General features: G+C 42.9%; 1 protein-coding gene across 5 annotated transcripts in view; it reads left to right on the forward strand.

The window, feature by feature from the left end:
* FAM13A (family with sequence similarity 13 member A) overlaps positions 1-20,572 on the forward strand; it is a 118,004-nt gene that overhangs the window by 95,274 nt on the left and 2,158 nt on the right. For 4 of the 5 annotated variants that reach the window (XM_005530294.3, XM_014259034.2, XM_088056545.1 and 1 more), the window contains 9 exons: positions 5,821-6,034; positions 6,400-6,538; positions 7,649-7,730; positions 7,860-8,080; positions 9,408-9,491; positions 13,212-13,307; positions 14,873-14,956; positions 18,885-19,081; positions 19,763-19,864. In XM_005530294.3, the coding sequence (XP_005530351.2) occupies positions 5,821-6,034; positions 6,400-6,538; positions 7,649-7,730; positions 7,860-8,080; positions 9,408-9,491; positions 13,212-13,307; positions 14,873-14,956; positions 18,885-19,081; positions 19,763-19,864 (1,219 nt within the window). The remainder of the gene's footprint in view (positions 1-5,820; positions 6,035-6,399; positions 6,539-7,648; positions 7,731-7,859; positions 8,081-9,407; positions 9,492-13,211; positions 13,308-14,872; positions 14,957-18,884; positions 19,082-19,762; positions 19,865-20,572) is intronic. The other variant, XM_014259033.2, reaches the window with a different exon arrangement.

Consider the following 20,572-nt stretch of genomic DNA (forward strand, 5'->3'; position numbering starts at 1 on the left):
AGGGCAGGGTTGTACCACCCATCCACACCTCTAGCAACCAGAACATCCTCCCTTTCCCTACCAGCCACCCCAAGTCACTCAAACCTTCACACATCTCTGCAGGATCCATGGCCACAGCTCTGGTTGCATCCCCAACAGAAAAGAGAAAGGATTGTGCCTTCAAATGCCCTAACACTGAGCTGTTTATTGCTTTGCTCTAGCCAGTTTGGTAGGTCCATCTTTTGGGGAATTACCCATTCTTTCAGGACATAGTTGAACGAATGTTTGGGGGTTATGGTCCTCTGTGTCATACTGTAGGAAATACAGACCATCTCTAGTGACCAGGGCAACTGCTGGGACTTTGCACAGTGACTTGTGGGAACAATTACAGGTTGAGGACTTGCCTTCAGCTGTAGCTGTCACTGCTTCCAGTCAAATATTAGGAAAGAGCCTTCAACAATGGGCACAAAATTACACAAGACAACCCTGTCCATTGGCTGGCTTTTGTTTGTCACTCAGGCAGGCTCTCCATCGTTTAAAGAGCAGAGCTGCCTTAAAAGCCCTAATTCAGGGACACAGAACTATGATAACTGCTGGCAGGGCCTTGTGCTCTTCATGTTACACTAGAAGTAATTTCTACCAGATTTTTTTCCCATAACTTTCACCTCATAGTCAAATCTGTACACAAGGAGAGATTTGCTGTACTTCTCCAGGCTGTGTTCTTTTAACCTAAAGCTGAGCACAGAGAGGACAGAGACATTTTCTCCCTGAAATGCATAGCCTCACACTTTGCCATGTGCCCGCCTTCTGCATCCCACTCACCTGCTAAGTATAGAGGCTTGTGTAGGAATCATCAGGCTATTGACGCAGCGCTCAGGGCACGAGCAGTGCCCCAGCAAAATTCAAGTGCTGAACTCCTTGCCTCAGTGCATTTCCCATGGCCCAGCAGTATTTTCCTGGTGTGCATTTGGCAGGTGTGGATCAGGGAGTTTTTACTGCCCTGGATGTGGGCCAAGCCGTCCCCGTGAGCTGGGATGTCACGTCTGAATGCTGGGTTTGCCTGCAAAGCTGGGCAGTGCGTGCCAGCGGGGATGGCTTTGGGAGCAGGCATGTTGAGAGCTGCTTCCACAGCTAAGGTTTCTAATTGTTGTGGATTACGTTTGAATCGGGTGCAGTGACTGAGGAGAACAGAGTGTTCTCTCACAGGCCAGCACTATTGTGCAGATTTCTCACCAAATGTTTCTAATTCAAGCCCAGAACTTGTTATCCTGTCCTCAAGGAAAATCTGGAAGTATGTTGCTCTCCATAGCAGCGGCTGGCCTTGTCAGCAGATTGGGCTGAGCAGGCAGCTCAGTAAATCAATATGAGGTGTGATTGCTGCTGATGTCACCTGATTACTGACTTTTTTAAAAGTTCAGTAGCTGAGATTTCAAGCACAGTTTGCAGTAACAGGCACTTAGGATACAATCAGCTGGCATTTTTCTTCAAGCTTTAAAAAAAAAAGCAGAAGTCAAAAACACAAATTGAGTTCAAGTATTGCAGCTCTTGAGACCCTGAGGGTAAAGCTGATCTACAAATAGTTTTGACACTGACTTAATTGATACTTTCCCATGGAAAAAACCCCAAAGTAATGCATAAAAATCCATACAGTATAAGCAGATGGGAAGCTGAATTTAGTTTTCTTTTTTTTTAACACTGGACTTAGCTTGATCAGTGTATTTCCATTTGCTCCATCAGTGTGTAACACTCTTTAGCATAAGAAATCAAAAGGGGATGAGGCACCTTCTATTTTTATTACTAAGTATCGAAAAAAATTGCATTGTTTACTGAATAGCATCAAAATATTAAAATTGTATTTTTGATTGTTATGACATGCTATAAACAAAATACAAAGTTTGCTTGCTAGCTGAGAGGTCTGTCATCTCACCAAGTGAAAAGGTGTGGTAGCACTGTATTTGGGCTATTCTTTTGATCTATGTAGGAAGAATGCCTGCTGTATTCAAACAAAGATATTTTCGTAGTTATTTATAAGATGAAGAAAATAGGTTGTTACTGAGCTAGTGAATGCTTTGGATGGTGTTTTAAATTTCTTTATTCATTTCATTATGAGAGATCTTTCTGGAGTCTTTCAAATGGCATTTGATACTAGCACCTCAGGTGTTGTAATGAGTTTAGACTTTTTAATCCCTCTGGACCTACTTCAATTTACAGTAGCTAAGATTTGGCCTTGTTTGTTTGACAGATGGGTGTGTGTAAAAGCAGTGTTAGCAGCATGTATGAGCTGTGTGGCTGCAGAGAGGCAAACAGGAGATGCCTGTGGCGTTTTGTTGGCTGCACCTCAAGTGGTATTTGTGTGTAGACACCCCCCTGTTGGCCCTGCACCCCCCAGTAGCCCTGTGGCAAATATACAATGTAGTGATAAAAAAACAAGACAGGTTTTGTCAGCAAGATGGCTTGGAGCTCACCAACAATACAGCAGTTTGATACAATAAATCTTTCTTGTCGTGTGAAGCACTTAATGGTTCAGGTTTATTAAAATCTCCAGCCCTCTCTCTGCGCAGCAGGTTGGCAGAGAGGTTGTACTGCCATAGGCGATGCTCTGTGTGCCTGTGGAGCTCTGCAGAGCCACGCCTGGCAGATGGCTGACAGCTTTGTTGAAAGATGAGCTGGTTGTGGGATTTTGAGAGGGAGAGCAGCACTTCTGAAGGACTGCAGACTCACTACCAGCACACAGCTCATTGCTTCTGCGCCAGCTTAGAAAAGGCAGGCCTGAAAGAAATGCCTAGAGAGTCTGACCAAGGCATTAATTTTTTTTTCATCCTTTTTCTGCACTGGTACAGCCATGGTGGCTAAATATTACCCACCTTCTTTTTTTTTTTTTTTTTTCTCCTTCATTAAAAGTTATCATTCTGGAAAATGGGTGGAAAAATAGTATATTGAATGAATGTGGAGATGAGTAGAAAACCAAGGGTTTTCCCTGAGCAGGAGAGATCTGTTCAGGACAGAAGAGGAGCAAGTGTAACCGCTCTGTCAAGTCAATGGCAAAGAAAAGGTGAAATGTTTACAATCTCTACTGAGATTTTGTTCTTCAGTTAGCAGAAAGGGGAAAGGTTGACAGCATTAATCATGATAGTGGATGCTTTAAAACTGGACTTCATAGCAGATGAAAACCATTCAGTCCAGGAGTTCAGCAGCCTCTTTGTGCTTTGATAGCTATCTTGGCTAAATGAATAACAAAGGATATTATGGATCCTGTTAAAGAGAAATTAATTGATTGTGAACTGTCAGAAAAAGCAGCACCTTACCCTTAGTGGGTTCCTGTATGTTTGTGTGATCCAGCAATTCCAGTGCTTCCAGCTGAAGGGCCTGGCATCTGGCTAGCAGGAGACAGAAGGCAGTTGGACTGCAGCTCCAGTCCACTTAGTGATCTGATGTAGGTGAAATCTGTAATTGTACATATCTAAATATGTTCCTTGATGAATTGCTGTGTTGCTCTCAGGAGTCTAACCATTTTGTATCTAGTTGAGATTTTGTTTTCTAAATGTAGATGGTCAGCAAGGGAAACAAAATTACCCAAAGAGTCAGGCCTTCCAGGAGCAAGGGTTAAAGAAAGCTGATTTTTGATAGCAGCCATTTCTTCTGTCAAGCCTCAAATTTGATTTTTCCTTTTAGGACTTTTTTTTCTTCTCCTTTTTAACACTTTCTTCTTTGGAATGGGAGTTTCAGTTTTGGGGGAGTATTTTGAAATCAAAAAAGTAGAAAGTAGACACACCTCAGTCTCAATTAGGTTACATAAAGTGCTTTGCTGTCTTTTGGGGTTTGATCAGAGGCTCTTTGAGCCATTGCAATTCCCTGGACGTCGCATGCTATCTGGTTTTAAATCCACCTTGGACAAAGCCACATGCATCATGCATGACTAACAATGGCTTTGTTAGCTGGTGTGGTAGGAGCTTAATTTAGTTACTGCTAAATATGCCTGATTTTTTCTAAGTTTATTCCATCTATGTAAATCCCATAGAGGTGTGATATAACAATTTCCAAGAGGAAATTCGGTTTGCGGGTGAGAAGTATTCAAAAATGAGAAGTGAGAGATGTCTAGACGAATTTCATACATCATTTAACTCTTGTTCCTGCTGGTCAAATATATTCTTTTTTTTTTTTCCTTTTGTATTACCCTTTGTTTTGCTACAAAAAATCTTGTAAGACCCTTCCTAAAATCATGAGAGATTCAGGCAAGTGGATGCAAAATATTTCACGTATTAGAAAAGGCCAAGGCTGAACAGAGCTTAGAAAAGCTCTTTTTTCAGAAATTACCCGAAGGAAGTTCAGGCTACATAAGCTTTCCAAACCATGGCAAAACAGCCTGCATACACTTGGTGCTTGCACACCCCATCTATGTGCTTCTCTTAGCACTACACCTTCCAGGGGCTCTTATGCAAAAAGCTTGTGCAAAAACCTCCTGTCACCCCTTTCAGGGTAGCACATCAGTGTGCATGCAGCACCAGCCTCTAAGCAGAGGTGTGCCATTTGTATCCGTGTGCTAAGGAAGAAGGCAAAAGGAGGAGAGCATCATTTTGAAGATGTGCACAGGCGAAACAGCACTGAGCCCATCACTGCTGCATCGGCGATGATCTTGCACTGCCCGAATTGTACAGAGGGGGAATGTTAAACAGCACAGAGGTTCTGCAGGGGAATCCTCATGCAATCCACTCTGAGCTGTGGAAATGTTAACGGTGTTCAGCAAAAGGAAACACTGCTTTTTATTCATAAACTGATAACTTCAAAAGCCCACTCTCTTTGTGAATGAAGAATAGACACACTAGGCACAGGAAACAATTAGTCCGTAGCTCTGCGACTGGTCTGGGAGCTTTCTGTAAGGTTTTTGTTTTGTTACTTGACTCTAGAACTATTTGTTAGATTTAGAAGTTCAAAGCCTGGCTCTTAGCACCACAGGATTAGACGGTTTAAGTAGGAGCATGCAAATCAGCTTAGTAAACTATCTGAACACAAAATGTTAGACTCCTTATGGCATCTGGAGGGAGTGATCACAAGATTGAGGCGACTGCTTTCTGTGGGCTCTATTATGCTAATCAGCAGTGCTAAATTGGGTTTCCCTTTCTCTCCCACTCCACCACCTCCCTGTACAACATTGCTTTTACTTCTGGCTGGTTAGGTTGTCCAGGGGGCTGAAGATTTCCTCCATTTTTTCTACCATGCTGTAAGCAGCGGGATTGCGTGTGAAAGGGAAAAGGGGAAACTTAGACCATATTACTATAATTGTTCGTATGTGGGCTAAGCACCCTAGTGTGAGGCACCTTTTGCTTGCAGATTAGAAGAACCTGTTCTTATTCCTAGGCTTTGAATTTCCAATAGCAGGCAACAGGGTTGCATTGGAGTGCTGGGGCCTATAGGAGAACCGTTAATACACTATTCATTTACAGCATTTGCACATCCTGAAACTGAAAAAAATTCCTCTGGAGTCCAATTGCCTCTTCTGTAGACCACATACCAGTAATGCTCTCTGTTTAGCATAACTCTTTCCTCAAAGGTGCTAGCTGGTGATTGCCTCATTTGGTGTCAGTCTGTGGTAGTTCCTGGTCAGCTTTTGGGTAGTTTTTGATTTCATCTAAGAGATTACTTATATTTGTGTAGGTTACCTGCTGTGGCCAGGCTTTGTGATGCTTTGCACACGGGTCAGATGGGAGTAGTGACCAGAGAATGCTTGGTGACAAGAGTCACAGTCCAGGACAAGCAGGTCAAGATTCATTAGAAAGTTACTTGGAGTCTGTCTTATGTATAAAACAAACCTGATAAAACCAGCTTTTGTCTTACTGTTCCCAGAGCCCATCCCTGCTCTCTCCTCATGGCAGCGAGACAGCTTAGACTCAGATGAGGCTCGCCTTTCCCCGCAGGCCGGGCGCTTGATTCGCCAGCTTCTGGATGAGGACAGCGATCCCATGCTGTCCCCTCGCTTCTATGCCTATGGACAGAGCCAACAGTACCTGGATGATACAGAAGTGCCTCCTTCTCCTCCCAATTCTCATTCCTTCATGAGGTGGGTTGTGATTTGCCAGTGCTGACTTTCACATGCAGCTGCAAAGGGTTTGCACAGTTGCATCAAGCAGCATCTCTTCAGATCGGCTGTGCTGCGCTGGGTTTCTGGCCCTACTCACAGGGAACTGACATTTTTAAAAAAGTTCCTTGTAGGTAATAATTTCTGGGTTTGTGCATTAGTATCTGGGGACTTTCTGAAAGAGGCTGTTAGAGCATCTCTTTCTGTCTGTCATTGCAGATGACAGGTAGCATTTTCACTTTTGTGAGCCTTGCCTTTATTCACACAAAGTTGAAGTGGCCTTCTCTGCATCAAGATGTACTGTGGCTGTTAGGATAAGCTCTTCCTGCAATCTCTGCTCTTGGCAGGAGACGGAGTTCGTCTTTAGGATCTTATGAAGACGACAGAGAAGACCTTACCCCTGCACAGCTCACCCGGAGGATTCAGGGGTTGAAGAAAAAGATCAGAAGATTTGAGGACAAATTCGAAGAGGAGAGGAAATACAGAGTGAGTCTCTAGGAGATAAGAATTGATGTGGAGATGTATGCCTTAGCAGCAAAGGGAAGGGGCACCAGGGAAGTGAGTCAAGCATACAGAGAGACACCAGGGAAATATGCAAAACATACTTGAAGGCTTGAAAGCTTTTATAATGAGGAAAGGAAAAAAAAGGCAGAAGACCTGCTGCTGCAGCCCCAGAAATATGTATACACACTGAGCAAATTACCTCTCCAGGTATTACACGATATCCATGCAGCACAAGAGAGGAAGGCTAATGAACTCATAGGATTTTGACCACTGATTAAGACAGTGTGTAGGAATAGCTGTGCTCAACTTCTGTTTGTTTATTTAACTTCAGCATATGGGAAGCAGAGTTGCTGATTTCATTTGCATGATGGTAATCCCAGGACACCTGTGCATGGCAGAGGAGAGAGAGCAGCTGCCTTCACTCCTGAGCAAGGAACCACAGTCAAGTGCTGCTGAGCAGCAGCAGTGTACTGGACTCTTAATTGTTCTGACATGCCCTTCTGATGCACAGAAAGCTTTGTAAAAAATACACAGCTTTGCATGTGTGCATCTTTGGCTATCTAAATGGCAAAGAATTGTACTGGAAAGATCTTGCCTGCAGTAGGAAAGGCTGAAAAAATTGCTCAGAGCTTGCTGTAGCCTAGAATTTGGGTTATTTGATGTCTTTGGATGTAAGGCAGCCTTTGGTGTGGATATATGTGTCATAACACTTCTCCAACTGTTCATGCTAAGTGTCCTCTATTTTAGAGATACTCTCTTGTTAGGAAACAATAGACACAAGGATTCCAATGTGCATCCGGCCCTCTGAGTCACTCCTACAACTTAATCATTGGCATCAAATATTTTGTGTTTTTAAAATGAAAATCCATTTCATCATGCCCCTAAGACAGAGTGTTGTGACAGGCAGGAGCAATTAAAGCAAGGTCTGAAATGAGCTGGTCAGTCACAGGTGTGCAGCTGCCAGTCAGAATCTAGTGCCTGTGCTCTGTGCTGGGTCCAAATTCCATTGTACCCCTTTGGCCACACACTTGTTTCAGTGAATTGCTCCTGGTGGTTTAACACAGATTCAGCATGGCTTTTCTTTCCTCACAGCCTTCCCACAGTGACAAAGCAGCCAACCCTGAAGTGCTCAAATGGACAAATGATTTGGCCAAATTCCGAAAGCAACTTAAAGGTGAGCAGCTGCCACTGGTGCACCTTTGAGGGGTAGCTAGACTCTGCCTCATTTAGATTTGATGTGAGGCAGTGATCCTGACACTGTCATATTTTAAAAATGAAAAATTGCTCATCTTTCCCTGTTCAGAGTCAAAACTGAAGATATCGGAGGAAGACCTTGGCCCCGTTGTGCGTCAGCGCAGCAACACACTCCCCAAGAGCTTCGGCTCTCAGCTGGAGAAGGAGGATGACAAGAAGCAAGACCTGTCAGATAAATCTGCCAAGCCTGCCGTGGAAGTGACCCTTGACTCCATCCAGAAGAAACTTCAAGAGAAACGAGCAGAGACAAATCGACCTGAAGACATTAAGGTACAATGTAGACAGGTCAGATTTAGGCCTTTAAGTGCAAGTAGGTTACTTGTGGCTGCACAGTCATTTGTGAAAGTTGTGGTCTTCTACATTTTGTTAAAAAGTCTGCAGCCTTTAGTCTGGGCTCACTTGCTTTGGTTCCTTTCCCTCTGCCTTTAGTATCTTGATATTTTTCTCAGAGCTCAGTTTCTATTGTATGTAATTTTGTGTTCTTTGTCTGATCCTTGCATATTCCTGGTAATGTTTCTGAATTTTTGCCATTTTTTCCTGCCATGTGTTTGCCTGTTTCTGTTACATACAAAGGTTTTTGTCAAATTCTGAGTCTTCCAGTGCTTCTGGAGGTTGTGTCATCTGTTTGCTTCTTGTTCACTCCAAAACTGAATGTTATTCTCTCAGGGTGTGTTACTGCTAACCTTTAGAGTTTCACACTGAGTTCTGTTAGCTGCTGTAATCTCTGAGGGTTATCAGCAGGGAGATCTTCATGTCTGATGTTGTGAGCTCCTGAGGTTTGGGCAGCCTTGTAAATTAAGTCCTTGAGTCTGCTGACATGTAAATTGTGTAGTGCTATATGAGAGTGAGGCAGACAGCATTATCTTTGTTTGCTACATCTGCAGAAGGAAAACATACAGTTCATGTTTTGACTATTTTCTGACTGTAGCAAGAATCCATAGCCTGGCCACTTACAGAGGGACTGTGATAGTATTTGGTGCTGTGATAAGGAGAAAAGGCTTGGTATCAGGCAAATTGAGTGGGGGAATTTTGGCCAACTTAATTAGAGAAGTCTTCTCTGTCTTCCCTCTTTTTGTTTTTTTTTTGGCTTTGTCCCCTCTTGTCTGCTACAGCTTTTCACTCCATAGCAGAGCTGGCAGAAAGACAATCTGACTGCACTTCAGTTCTTGGTAAAGTGTGTTTGTGACAGTCAAAGCAAAGGTACTGGAGTTTGTCTTGGATTTGGAGAAGAAGAAAGGACATGTGTTCTCTTGTAGAATTTACATTTCAGATCTTAACTGAAAAAGATCAACCATCATTAAAAGTTGCATAGTGTTGTTTTTTCAAAGCACACTTATAATCTGTTTTAGCTACATAAAATACCTTCATATGCAGAGTTTGTGTGTTTAATCTTTCTGCATTGATAGGGCTCTACTCACTCACATGAACAGTCTCTTTGGCAATGTAGCTGGGAAAAGACAACTGGAAGGTAGAGATGAATCTTTAAAATGTAAAGATGGTATGACATGACTTTGGTTATGGCACAGATCAGTATTTTTTGAGTCCAGGAATCTGACTTTTTGTCTTCCTTTCCCTCTCTCTGTGCCACTTTTCATAGGACATGACGCGAGATCAGATAGCAGCTGAAAAAGTGGCTCTTCAAAAAGCTTTGCTGTATTATGAAGGCATTCATGGCAGACCGGTATGTACTGCAGCATTTTTTGCATTTTTTTTTTATCTAAGTACATCTTTCTATGTCTTTGTCTGTGGTAAATGATGCCCCTAATGCCCCTTTGATGTCAAGTCACTAGAACTTCTTGTTCTCCAAACCACACGTGCACCCTCTAATCCACCTCCCTGATCCTTCACTTCCGCAGCTGCTGAGGAGTCTGTTCCAGGCAGGGTGGTGTCCTTTCACAGCACTGGGCTGGACAGACACCTGCAGGACAGAGCCTACAGGCTGAGTGGGCATTATTTTGGCATTGTGCTCATCAGGTTCCACAGACATCCAATTCGTGGCCCAGTGGACAGTCTGCATGGGATGGTCCCCCATCCAGCCAGGAAGTTTGCAGTTTTCTGTTAGCAGTGGTATAAGGTTTGTTATACATTTGATTTTAACAAGGCCAACTTATTTGTGAAGACAGAGAATTAAGTTTTGCCTGCTGTGGCAGAAACACAGCAACTTCCAGGCCATGAAGTTGGCTTTTTATGAGTCCCTCTGTCTCTTTCACTGATGATATTATAATCTTTGTGACCAGCTGTATAGGTAAAATAACTTTGAGTGCTGCTAATCCTCTAAGCAATGTCTTGGGAGCAGCAAATTACTGCTTATAAGGAGTATTTGATTGGTGCAGCTCACAAACCTGTCATTCTGCTGCTGCACGAGATTCCTGGTCTTTTCCTTCCCAATTATATCTTTATCCATTCTTTTAAAAAGTTTCACTAATTTATTTAAAGGCCTTCATGGAGTGCTAATATTGTACAGTCACAACTGTATTAGCAGCTGAAAATGGCATAGTTACGTGAGAGGACAGGCAGATTTATTGTGTAAAATAGAAAAAAGGCAGCACAAGGGAATCCACTTAACCTTCCCTGTGTTCTCTGTGAGACCAAGTCTTTTTTTGCCGCTTTTACAATTATATAAATCAACAGTTGGCATCTTATTGAAGTGAACTCACTTCAATCTGTTCAAAAAGATAACAAGCCCAGAGCCTATCTTGTCAGCGTACATTTATTTCCACCTACCTTTTCCAATGCTTCATTTATACAACTGCTTTTTAATTTGTTTTGTTTTTAAGTAAGCTGTCTATACCTAGCAACACTGAACTGCATGGCAAGGAAGACTGATCAGCTTTTGCTGTTCCCAGCTCCTGGCAGTGCAGCAGTGGAAAAGTACTGAGAGCTTGAGGAGAATGTGGATAGTTCAGCCAAGGTTTTTTTTTGGGGTTTTTTTTTTTTGTCATTAAAGATACTTAACTAAACAAGAAAAACAATGGAGCTCAGATTTATTGTGCAGCTGGGTCTTTCTGCACCAGTGATAGATGAACCTGCAAAGGTGGAACTGAACTGTTTTAGTAAAGCCAGAAGTCTGTCTCTACAGAAATTCTTGAGCTGCTCTAACAATGCAAGCAATGGTCTGTTCTCAGCTGCTGCTCTTTTGCCATGTGGAGTGTGCCCCAGAGTTGTGTCAAAGGCTCCATTATTCAAACAGTCTCTTTGCATTTTGATGTTCTCCCAAAATATACTCAGGTTTTACTGGTCATACTTATGTTTACCTAATGAGACAGTGTGCCTATGTACTAAGCATTTACTTTCAGAATATGCTTTCTGTAAAGTTTGCTGGTGTAAATGAGCTGCAGGGCAGGCTCAGACTCCGTACACTTATCTTCCAATGCCTATATTAATTCTCTGTGTTGCTCCTCCACACTGATATTCAGACACTGAAGGATGTTGTTTAACTTTTCCATTCTTCAGCATACCTAAGAACTTTGTACCCATTCCAAAGCTTATGTTTATTTTTCAGTACAGAACAGTACTGTTAATCAGCTTTGAAATGTTGTTAATTGAAGGTTTGATTCTCAGCCTCAACATAAGCCTTATCATAGTCTTGGGTTTTTTTTTTAAGTAATAGACTGTCTGAGCCAACAGTAGTGCTGTACCTCCTGTTCCACAAACTGCTAATCTTGTAAAGCTAGGAATAATATTATATATATATTTATGTTACCCAATTTCTCTAGTTGTATTCCGGATGGATTACAGAGAAATGTCCAAAGTTGGAGGCAACTTGCTAGCTGGTGCAATTGAGTGCAGGCACACCAGCACAAAACTCAACACAAAGAGGACTGAGTGAATTGTTTGATGCTGCCCACATCCCTCTAATCCATGTGAGCTGCTTACTCAATGAACAGGCAGCTTAAGGTTGTCAGGAATTGGAGCCCTGCTGCGCTTTGGGGGTGTGGGATATTCTGGCCCCAGAGCTCAGGACTGCCCATCTGTATGCCCTTTATCAGGCCTGGGCATATTTGGATTGAACCGGGAAAGGAATAAAGATCTTCCTCCTTTTCCTCCTGTTCATCTTCCCTCAACATAGGGAACATAGGCTTGGTTTTCAGGAGGAAGATGGATGCTACCTCCAGATTCTTAGAGTTCATCCCTGCCATTACACTCCTGGAAATACTTAAAGCCTTTCTGCCCCTCACAAGCCAAAACCATCTCTTTCTCTGGAGGGAGGATGTAAAAGCTTTAGAAAGATTATGCCAGTGAAAGTCAACTGCAGACAAAGTAAAAGGCAGTTTAAAATTGCCTCCCTGTCTTAAGCTGTATTCCCTTTTCTCCTGTTTCTGTTGTAGAAGGAGAGCCTGCACAAAGCTCCCTAGGGGTTACGCTGTTGATGCTGATTTTTAATATGGCAGTTGTTCAGGTGCTCTGGTGATTAGCAGCAAGCAGAAAGGCATGACATCAGTTAAAGCTTCCTCATAAGAGCTTTATAATCTAAAGTTAGACAAAAGATCTAATGGAAGGACACTTATAGGATGTGGGTCAGTCAGTGCTGAATGATGATCAGGTTTTGCTTAGGATTTTTTTTGTTTTCTAATGTGCTGTAAGAAAGCACTGAAGAAATAAAACCCACCTTGAATCTGAAAAAACCCCAGAAATGAACACACTCAGTTTGTAATGCTCTCAAAGCTGAAGAGGGAGCACAACAAGTAGTAAGGAGGAGTGGAGTTAGGGACAGAGCAATATAAGGAACACCGGAGGTGGACATCACAGCACTGATCTCTCTTATCTGTGCCATACAGCCCTGGCACCTTCACTCTTTCCAAGCATTGCAGTGAATCCTTCCCAGCAAGTGGCTGTGAGGAGGGATGGAGGGCAAGGTTAGGGGCTAAAAAGAGGGAAAACTGCAGCCTTGTACAGGAAATTAGGAGGAATAGCAAAGTCAGAAAGTTAGCTTTTGTGAAATCTGTAGTTTACTGCACTCAAAGGAAGTCTCCTCACACTGCAACATCCAGTCAGTGCAGTTTCTTTCTCTTCTCATGAGTCACGAGCATTGCTATTGAGGGCCAGCCACAAGAACAAGGATGGGACAGCTCACCTTGTGCTTACAGTGGCCAATGTGACTGCAAGCACAGAGTGCTGCCTCTGCAGGTCATTTTGTGCTGTGGAATTCTGATCCCTAACTGGTCATTTAAACCATCTATCTCTTACAGCCCCTTTACAAGACACCCCACACATCTTCAGCTGGCACCAGGCACAGGCGATGCAGCGATGGACAGGCATTTCAGGGCTAATGCTGCTCTCCTGTCATCCCCATACAAGTCTCTTCAAGCCCCTCAGACTAAGTGTGATCACAGGAACATGAGTTCTAGAGCGGAGTACTTGTTGCAGGATTCATGGATGTCTCCTCTTTTTTTCTTTTCAGGTTACCAAAAATGAACGGCAGGTGATGAAGCCATTGTATGACAGGTATCGCTTGGTCAAACAGATCCTCTCCAGAGCCAACACCATCCCTATTATTGTGAGTAGAGCATTCTTTTGTGGGCTGTTTTTTTGGTTTCAAGCTGAGGAAGCAGGAATCACCACACTTTTGCGTACAACACAATCACTAAGGCTAAGTCCCAACCTCCCTCATCACTCAAAGATCAAGCAAATGAGTGAATCAATGACACACTTCATAGTGAAGTTGGGCAAAGCTGGTCAAGGGACTTAAGTGCCCACCTGTGAGCCATGGGGCACATCTCACCTTGTATTGTTTCTTCTCTTTCCATTGGGCTGCTGCTGTTATTTCATCCATCCTCTGTTTGGCTACAGCCTCACTTCTTTTTCCATACCAACCCACGCTGAGCTGTAGGTCTTCCATGCTGCTTGGTTCCACAGGGTTGTATGTACAGCGCTCCTGTACACAGGAACACAGACTTGAGTAGATCCCACAGGAGATGCCAGGCGTGTCCTTGGCTGAAAGAAAGGGCCCTCAGTCTTCTAATACGTAATTTGTATTAAAGAGATCCTCTTAAGTGGTGGATATTCCCTCTTTCGAGGTGGTGCTTTGCCACCAGCAAGAAACCCAATACACCCCTCTGATTTCTGGGGAGAAAATTCACTGTCTTAAATTTCAGATAACTTGTGTAGTCCAGTTTTTTAAAATTAATTAATCTAAAAAACACACACAGAATACTTCAAGCCTGTCTATGGAAAGAGAGTTCTTTTATCAAAGTTCCTGTTCATGTATGAACTTTTTTTGCTTTTCCTGAGCAGTGATTGTGTCCTGCCCACATTCTGTAGACTGCCAGTGAAGTGAGCGGGCTAGCACAGCATTACCCAGTGTAGTGTCACTGAGGAGTGGGGCTTTTTTCTGCAGATCCTGGGAGGTGTTCCCGGTCCTGCATTTAAAACAAAATAAAAAGCTGTTCCTCCTCGAATATGCAAAATAGTCCCCAAAATGTGTGCTGCGAAGACAGTGCTGGCAACTGAGGGGGAAGCTGTGTAGGTGTGCATGGGCAGTTTAATGCAAAGCTGTCAAAGGGAGCCCAGGTCCTGTTAAGACATAAAACTGAAAATCCACAGAGGCTAGCAGAGGAGAGCTGAGACTGGCTTATTTCCCAGTCTTCTGAGTGAGAATAGTGAGAGGTTCATAGAGAGACAGGATATATTTGAAAATCCATCTCTTCATCAGCAGGAACTTCAGTGGGAAATCAGGCTCCTGGAAAGCAAATCTGGAGAGGCTGGCTGAGCTTCACCCTGTAGCTCTGGAGAGCCAGCCAAATGCTCTGTGTGTGCATGGGCCTCGGGCTGGGGATTAGTTTGTTGCAGCCTTTGCCTTGCAGTCACTACCCAGCTAATAATCATCCAGGTTTCTTTTTATAAACAGATTGGCAGTGGTGTCCTTTGCTAAGCAACATCCTGAGAGAAAACAGCCCGAGGTTCAGGGGGTTTATCAGGCCTGTTTTTCTTCCTTGAGAAAGATATTTCTCCTGGTGGTCCAGCGATGAGCTGAGAGTGAATGTGTGGGTGAGAATGAGCTGAAGCAGGTGGTGGAGGAGAAAGGGGTTCACAATGTAACATACTTGTTAACACCTGTCACAGGGTTCCCCCTCCAGCAAGCGGAGAAGCCCTTTGCTGCAGCCAATTATCGAGGGCGAAACAGCTTCCTTCTTCAAGGAGATAAAGGTGAAGACCTCCAGCTGCTAACTAATTGCTCAGTCTGCATCAACTTTCCCCATATACCAATGAAGCAGAATGGTTGATTGATTTTTTTTTTTCATCAGTGTTGATTTTTTTGCAGTGTCCTCCTGAAAAATCAGTAGCTGCTTTAAGCCTCGCCAATTCTTATCAAATTCTTCCCTTATTGTAGATAAGACTGCAGTGTTTCCTTGGCTTTGCATTCTTTTCTGTCCTTCTACTTTCCCCTCCATGTGCACATAATATATTTTATTTTGCTTTAAAAAAAAAAAAAATTAAATCGCAGTTACCCCTGTACCTTGCTTTTTTTCTTGTTTTCCTCCTTCCTTTTAAAAGGCACTAACTTGTTTTGCAGTAGTTTCTCTCACGCCCAGGCTCTGTGGCTTGCACACAGCACCGTGGCAGGAATGAGCTCTCACAAAACTAACCCTCGCACGTGGAGCAAGATGGGGCACTCACGGGATCCTTACCTGCTCCCCTCCACTTATTTTATCCAGGCTCCTTTTCACCACCTTGTGTGCAGGGTGTTTTTAACTTAATGAGGACAGAAGTAAGAACAGCTTGGTTCTGCTGGTTGATACTTGGTCAGATTTGGATGGCAGGATTGTTGTGTTTCTTGTGCTGCTGTGGAGTAATAATTTGGGGTGGGGAAGATGACTGTGATACTGGGCCTTCCCTTGAGGAATAAAGTCCAGCAGCAGACCAGGACATGCAGCATGGAGCTGGGCCCTGGCTTGCTTTCTGTGCCCTTGCAGGGTAACAAGGGAGAGAAGTGCTTCAGCATATTTGGGTCATATTTCTGTTATCCAGCCAGAGCTTGGCTAAATGTAAATACTGCAGACTTAGAGATCCAAGGTGATTGAGTCCAGTGGATTGTATATTAATGGACTATTCGAGGCACATATTCTTTAATACCAGATTGCAGACTGAAGATGTTAAGCTGCTGTTTGGAAGCTGGTTAATGATCACTGAGCTTCTTAGTATTTTCTAGATAACTGCTGGATCAAATCTGCAGTACTGGTCTGGTGGGGAGTGGTTTTGTTTGCTTCTGTTTTTTTTTTTCTTTTAGTATGTCTTTGCTTTTTTCCACCTTTGCTTGCACCCAGTGTGAGAACTTAGTGCTGTCAGTTATGGTGATCTCTGATGGTCAGCAGGAGCTGGTGCTGTGCCAGGACAGCACTAAACCAGTTCAGCAGTGTCTTGCAGGGAATACAAACCTGGAGGGGTTTCTGACAGAAGATCAGGATGACAGCCCTAAGCCTGTTAACATGATGTGCCTATTAACACTTAAGTGGGGCTCTGTGAAGCTGCATCTAGCAGCTTTGTACTGAACTACATTCAGAAGTAAAGTGAGGAAGTTGGCAAAAGACCCCAAAACTTAGCTCCTGCATAGGTCTGTGGGCAGGGGAATATTCGACAGGCGGCTGACAATGTCAGTATTTGTGTGTTTTGGGGTGAGTTTTTCTTCAAGCAGTTGGGAGAGTTGAAAGGTGTTTTGAGTTGACCTTACCAAACATTTTGGTACAATATCTTGAATGTTGTGTAGAGAAAATCATTAGGATTCTTGCTTTGTGGGAGTGCCGATGATAGGATACTCTGGGGATTTGACATTTTTAACTTTGGAATGCCTCATGATTGCCTAACAATCCAAGCAGGGGCATGCTAAATGAATCTCATGTATGAAGATCATTCTGTTTCAAGGTGTAAATGTCACTGCAGGTTTAAAGTGAGGTTCCTATGTGAGACTTTTTAAAGGGAAGGCCTTAGAGGGCCTTTTCTGTTGGAGCTCTAGCTAAAAATCCTCTTATATTTAAGAGCTAAGAATCCTTTTGTATTTAAGAGCAAAATTATTTCAGAGGTCTTGTGACAATCAGATGCAGTGTCTTGGCTCTGAGGTCTAAATGAAATTTCTACACTTTCTTTTCTTCCTGTGGCCTCCTGTGGCAGGAGGCTCCTGAGCTGCTTGCTGGCTTGGGCAGTGTGCTGGTGTCTGCAGTGAGGCAGGACAGGCTCATAGGTGTCTGAGAGGGAAACACCTTGCATCTCTCCTCAGGAGCAGCTTTGTCACACTGCTTATAGACATTGTCCCTTTACTTTCTTTCCAGGAGCTCTCCCAGAAAAGGGCATGGGAGCTCCTCCTTTGTTGTCAGAGAGATTCCTCTAAAGCAAAGTGTGCTGCTTGTACTGCTTAGACTGACTTAGCAAATCCTCCTCCATGGCAAAGGAGGATTCATGTTCTCCTGCTGCAGCCCTTCCCAGTCTGGGCAAGGTGGCACACCTGGGGACAGGGAAATGGCCATGAAAGATGGTCTCCCTTCCCCAGTTCAGCCAGGAGTTGTTGGCAGGGTTTAAGAACAGTACATGGCTGCTGGTTTGTGCTTTCTGTTTAAACTGTACAATTGATGTCTGGAGAAATGGGTCTTGTCTAATCATGTGCTAAATACTGCTTCAGCTTCCACAAGTTCCCTGCAGATTTTCCTAAGATGCATTCAAACTTTTCTATATCTTTTGTTATTATTGCTACTCAAAACTTCTTCCCAGATAATGCTTTTTTCACCCTCAGTCTTGGTTGTAATTCTCAGCCTGTGGCATTGCAATGTATCATCATGGCCTAGCGCTTTAACTTAAAAAGAAAACTCTGGGCAAACTATAATTTAATTTAAATGTATGCATTTATAAATCACTGAGGGTTTAATGGGACTAAGCCAGGTCCTGGTGTTACTTTCTTCCTTTTTGCTTGAAATATGGGAGCAGTCTCTTGGAATAACTGAACTATTCACGAGGAATTACATGAAAAAACAAACCAAGAAAACATCTGCTTTTGATCCCAATGATACAATATATTTTTGTCTTGAAGACTTCAGTGATATTAGCCCCCAAAAGCTTTGAAAGATATTCATGTGCTTAGATCCTTCCTGGCTAGAATTACATGGCTGTAAAATAAATGCATTTACACACACATGCATACGTACATATTTGAGAGATTTACTGTCCATGCTGGCATTTGCTGCTTTATTTAAGTAGCCTCATTCCTTATATTAAGGCTGAAAACTGCCTTCTAGAAATGTCTCCATACATAAGAGACTGGGTCTCATTCCTTGATAATTAAAATTATTTCTGGACAGTGTCACAGGATAAGCCCTATTTTGAGAGCACAGTGAACTGATGAATGCCAAGTGCAGTAGGGACTTCCAAATCTCTTGCCTATAAATTTTGTAAAAAAATTGGAACACAACCAATTCATCAGTGTGCATTGAGGAAATGGGGAAATGCACTGTGCAGAGCTTCCAGTCCAATTTTTAGTATATTTCAGCAAAATGGTCAGAGCTGATGTTTGAACATATTAGCAGCAGAGCAGTCCCTTTACAGTCAATCATATCCCACATTTGGGTAATTGTAAGACTCATCTGAGCTCACTGGTATCACTGTATGAGCATTTGAGGTCTTGAATTCAGCCATTAGAGAGAGCTGTTGAGCTGCATCTTTTGAGAGAAAATTCCACATTTTAACCTGGCAGTCTCTGTGCTGGGAAATTTTTGCAGGGAAATGCAGAGGATGGCTGGTGTGCTTTGGACAATATGTGTAACAGCTGTAAATGGGTTCATTTATGTCAGAATACATAAACTAAACAAAGCAACAGCTTGCTCTGAACCCCGGGTATTTTTTCACTCAGTTGTGTCGCTCTGGGTCTCCTTAACCAATCTGAGTTTGTGGTGGCAATTTCTCTGTCATGCTTTGGTTCTAGGGTGTCTTACTGGTGGCCTTCTGGTGTCCTGTGTATTGCTTGGCAATTGAAGTGTTTGCTCTGCCTTTCCACTTCTTGTTCCTGAGTGCATGTGGTGAGAGGAGGAGCCTGTTCCTGAGAAGGAAAGCAATAACCTGTCTTGTTGTGGGGGTGCTCTGTCCCTGTGTGTAGGAAGAAGAGGAGGGGTCTGAGGAGGACAGCAATGTGAAGCCAGATCTCACCATCACCATAAAAACAGATTTCAGCGTGCGCAGCTTCTTGGATCAACTAGAAGATGATGCTGACGGCTTTGTTTCCCCCGTGGATGATAAGATGCCGTCTAGGAGCAGTCAGGATATGGGGCTTTCAAATCTCCATGAAGCATCCATGTATGTTGAATTCACAGGCAACTGCAAAAAATTATTTCTTGCTGAGATAGCATTTTATTTGTCAGAAAAGTGTCTAGGGTTTTTTTCTATTTATGATCTGAGCCAGAAGTTTTCATGTTTCATTTTTAAATGCAATACACCCTCATAGGAAAGGGTTTGGGAAGAAACTACCTTGTCCTAATACTGATACTTAGTTTAAGCACCTTTGGATTCCATCACTAAATAGTAACTCCACCAGTGGCAAGCCTTTAGCATGTAAACCCTGCACTCCAGAAGGTTTTTCATGTTTTGGAGAGGTCAAATGGAACTAGCTTTTGCTAGTTTCAAGTCTGGTGCAAACACATGTGGGTGGTTAAGTTGTGACCAATGAATTTGATCCTATAAAAGTCACCAAACCCAGCCCCCCCTGCAGGAGATAAATTTCACAGAAGTTTGTGGTAAATTGTGAAGTGCACACTTGACATCCTTAGAGGCTGCAGCTTAAGAATATGATCATTTTGCTGAACTAAATTCAGAGAGCTTTTTGTTTCAAGTAATGTGAAGCTGCTCACCAGGAGCAGCTCCATTGCTTGGCATACATACAACTAAACATCTGTAGGTTTACTGTATGTTTTCTGTTTTTATGTTTTCTGTTTTTATTGCATACGTGTGGATAATCTCATTTATCTTTAAACCCAACAGCCCTGAACTGTTAGAGCAGCTCCAAGAAGTCAGGGAAGAGAAAAAGCGAATCAGAAAAAAATTGAGAGACTTTGAAGATAACTTTTTCCGACAAAATGGAAGGTAACAATTTCCCAACTGCCCCTCTGTTCTTCAGCTACTTTTAATCTGTTTTGCATCACCAAAGATCTCCAAATACGCAAAGTTACCTGAATTCAGTATTATGTATTTCTTCTTCATAATCATTATCATTGCTTTACCCACATTCAGAATGGTGGAAGAGTTATTCAGTGTTAAAATAACTAGTTTTTTCCAAGTGATTTCTGTCCTATTCTTGCTTGTCTGTGAGGTATTCAGACACTAGTTTTATCAAGTATTTCTGCTTTAGTGTAACTGGTTTTACTGTTTTAAGAAAATGCCCCTCATTAACGAGCTGATGGAATGTTTTCATATATTTATACCCTTAAAGTATCTTGTCTGTTTCTTGCCACCAGCCATCATCCTTAGGACCTTTTGCAAAATCGCTGCAAGCCAGGAGCAATCTGATCAAATACTATCTTCCTTTTTGTGAGAGTGCATATTAGTGCAAGTGCTATGGTGCCAAGCCTGGGGAGGCTGTATTTTATTTTGCCAGGCTCACAGGCTGACACTCAGATGGCTCCTGAAGTGTTTTCTAGCTGTTTGCAGAGCTGGTGATTTCAGAGAAGCAAGGCATGTTTCAAGTAGGATTTTGCATTTGGAACTGTGGGGTTGTGCTCAGCCTCAGCACACAAATCCCACACTTTGTTGGAGCAGTTTGTTTGCCCTTTTTTTTTTTTTTGCTTTGTTTTT

Source organism: Pseudopodoces humilis, chromosome 6, assembly GCF_049639895.1.
Source record: "Pseudopodoces humilis isolate 2021_Gansu_Grassland_sample_001 chromosome 6, ASM4963989v1, whole genome shotgun sequence".
Classification (NCBI taxonomy): domain Eukaryota; kingdom Metazoa; phylum Chordata; class Aves; order Passeriformes; family Paridae; genus Pseudopodoces; species Pseudopodoces humilis.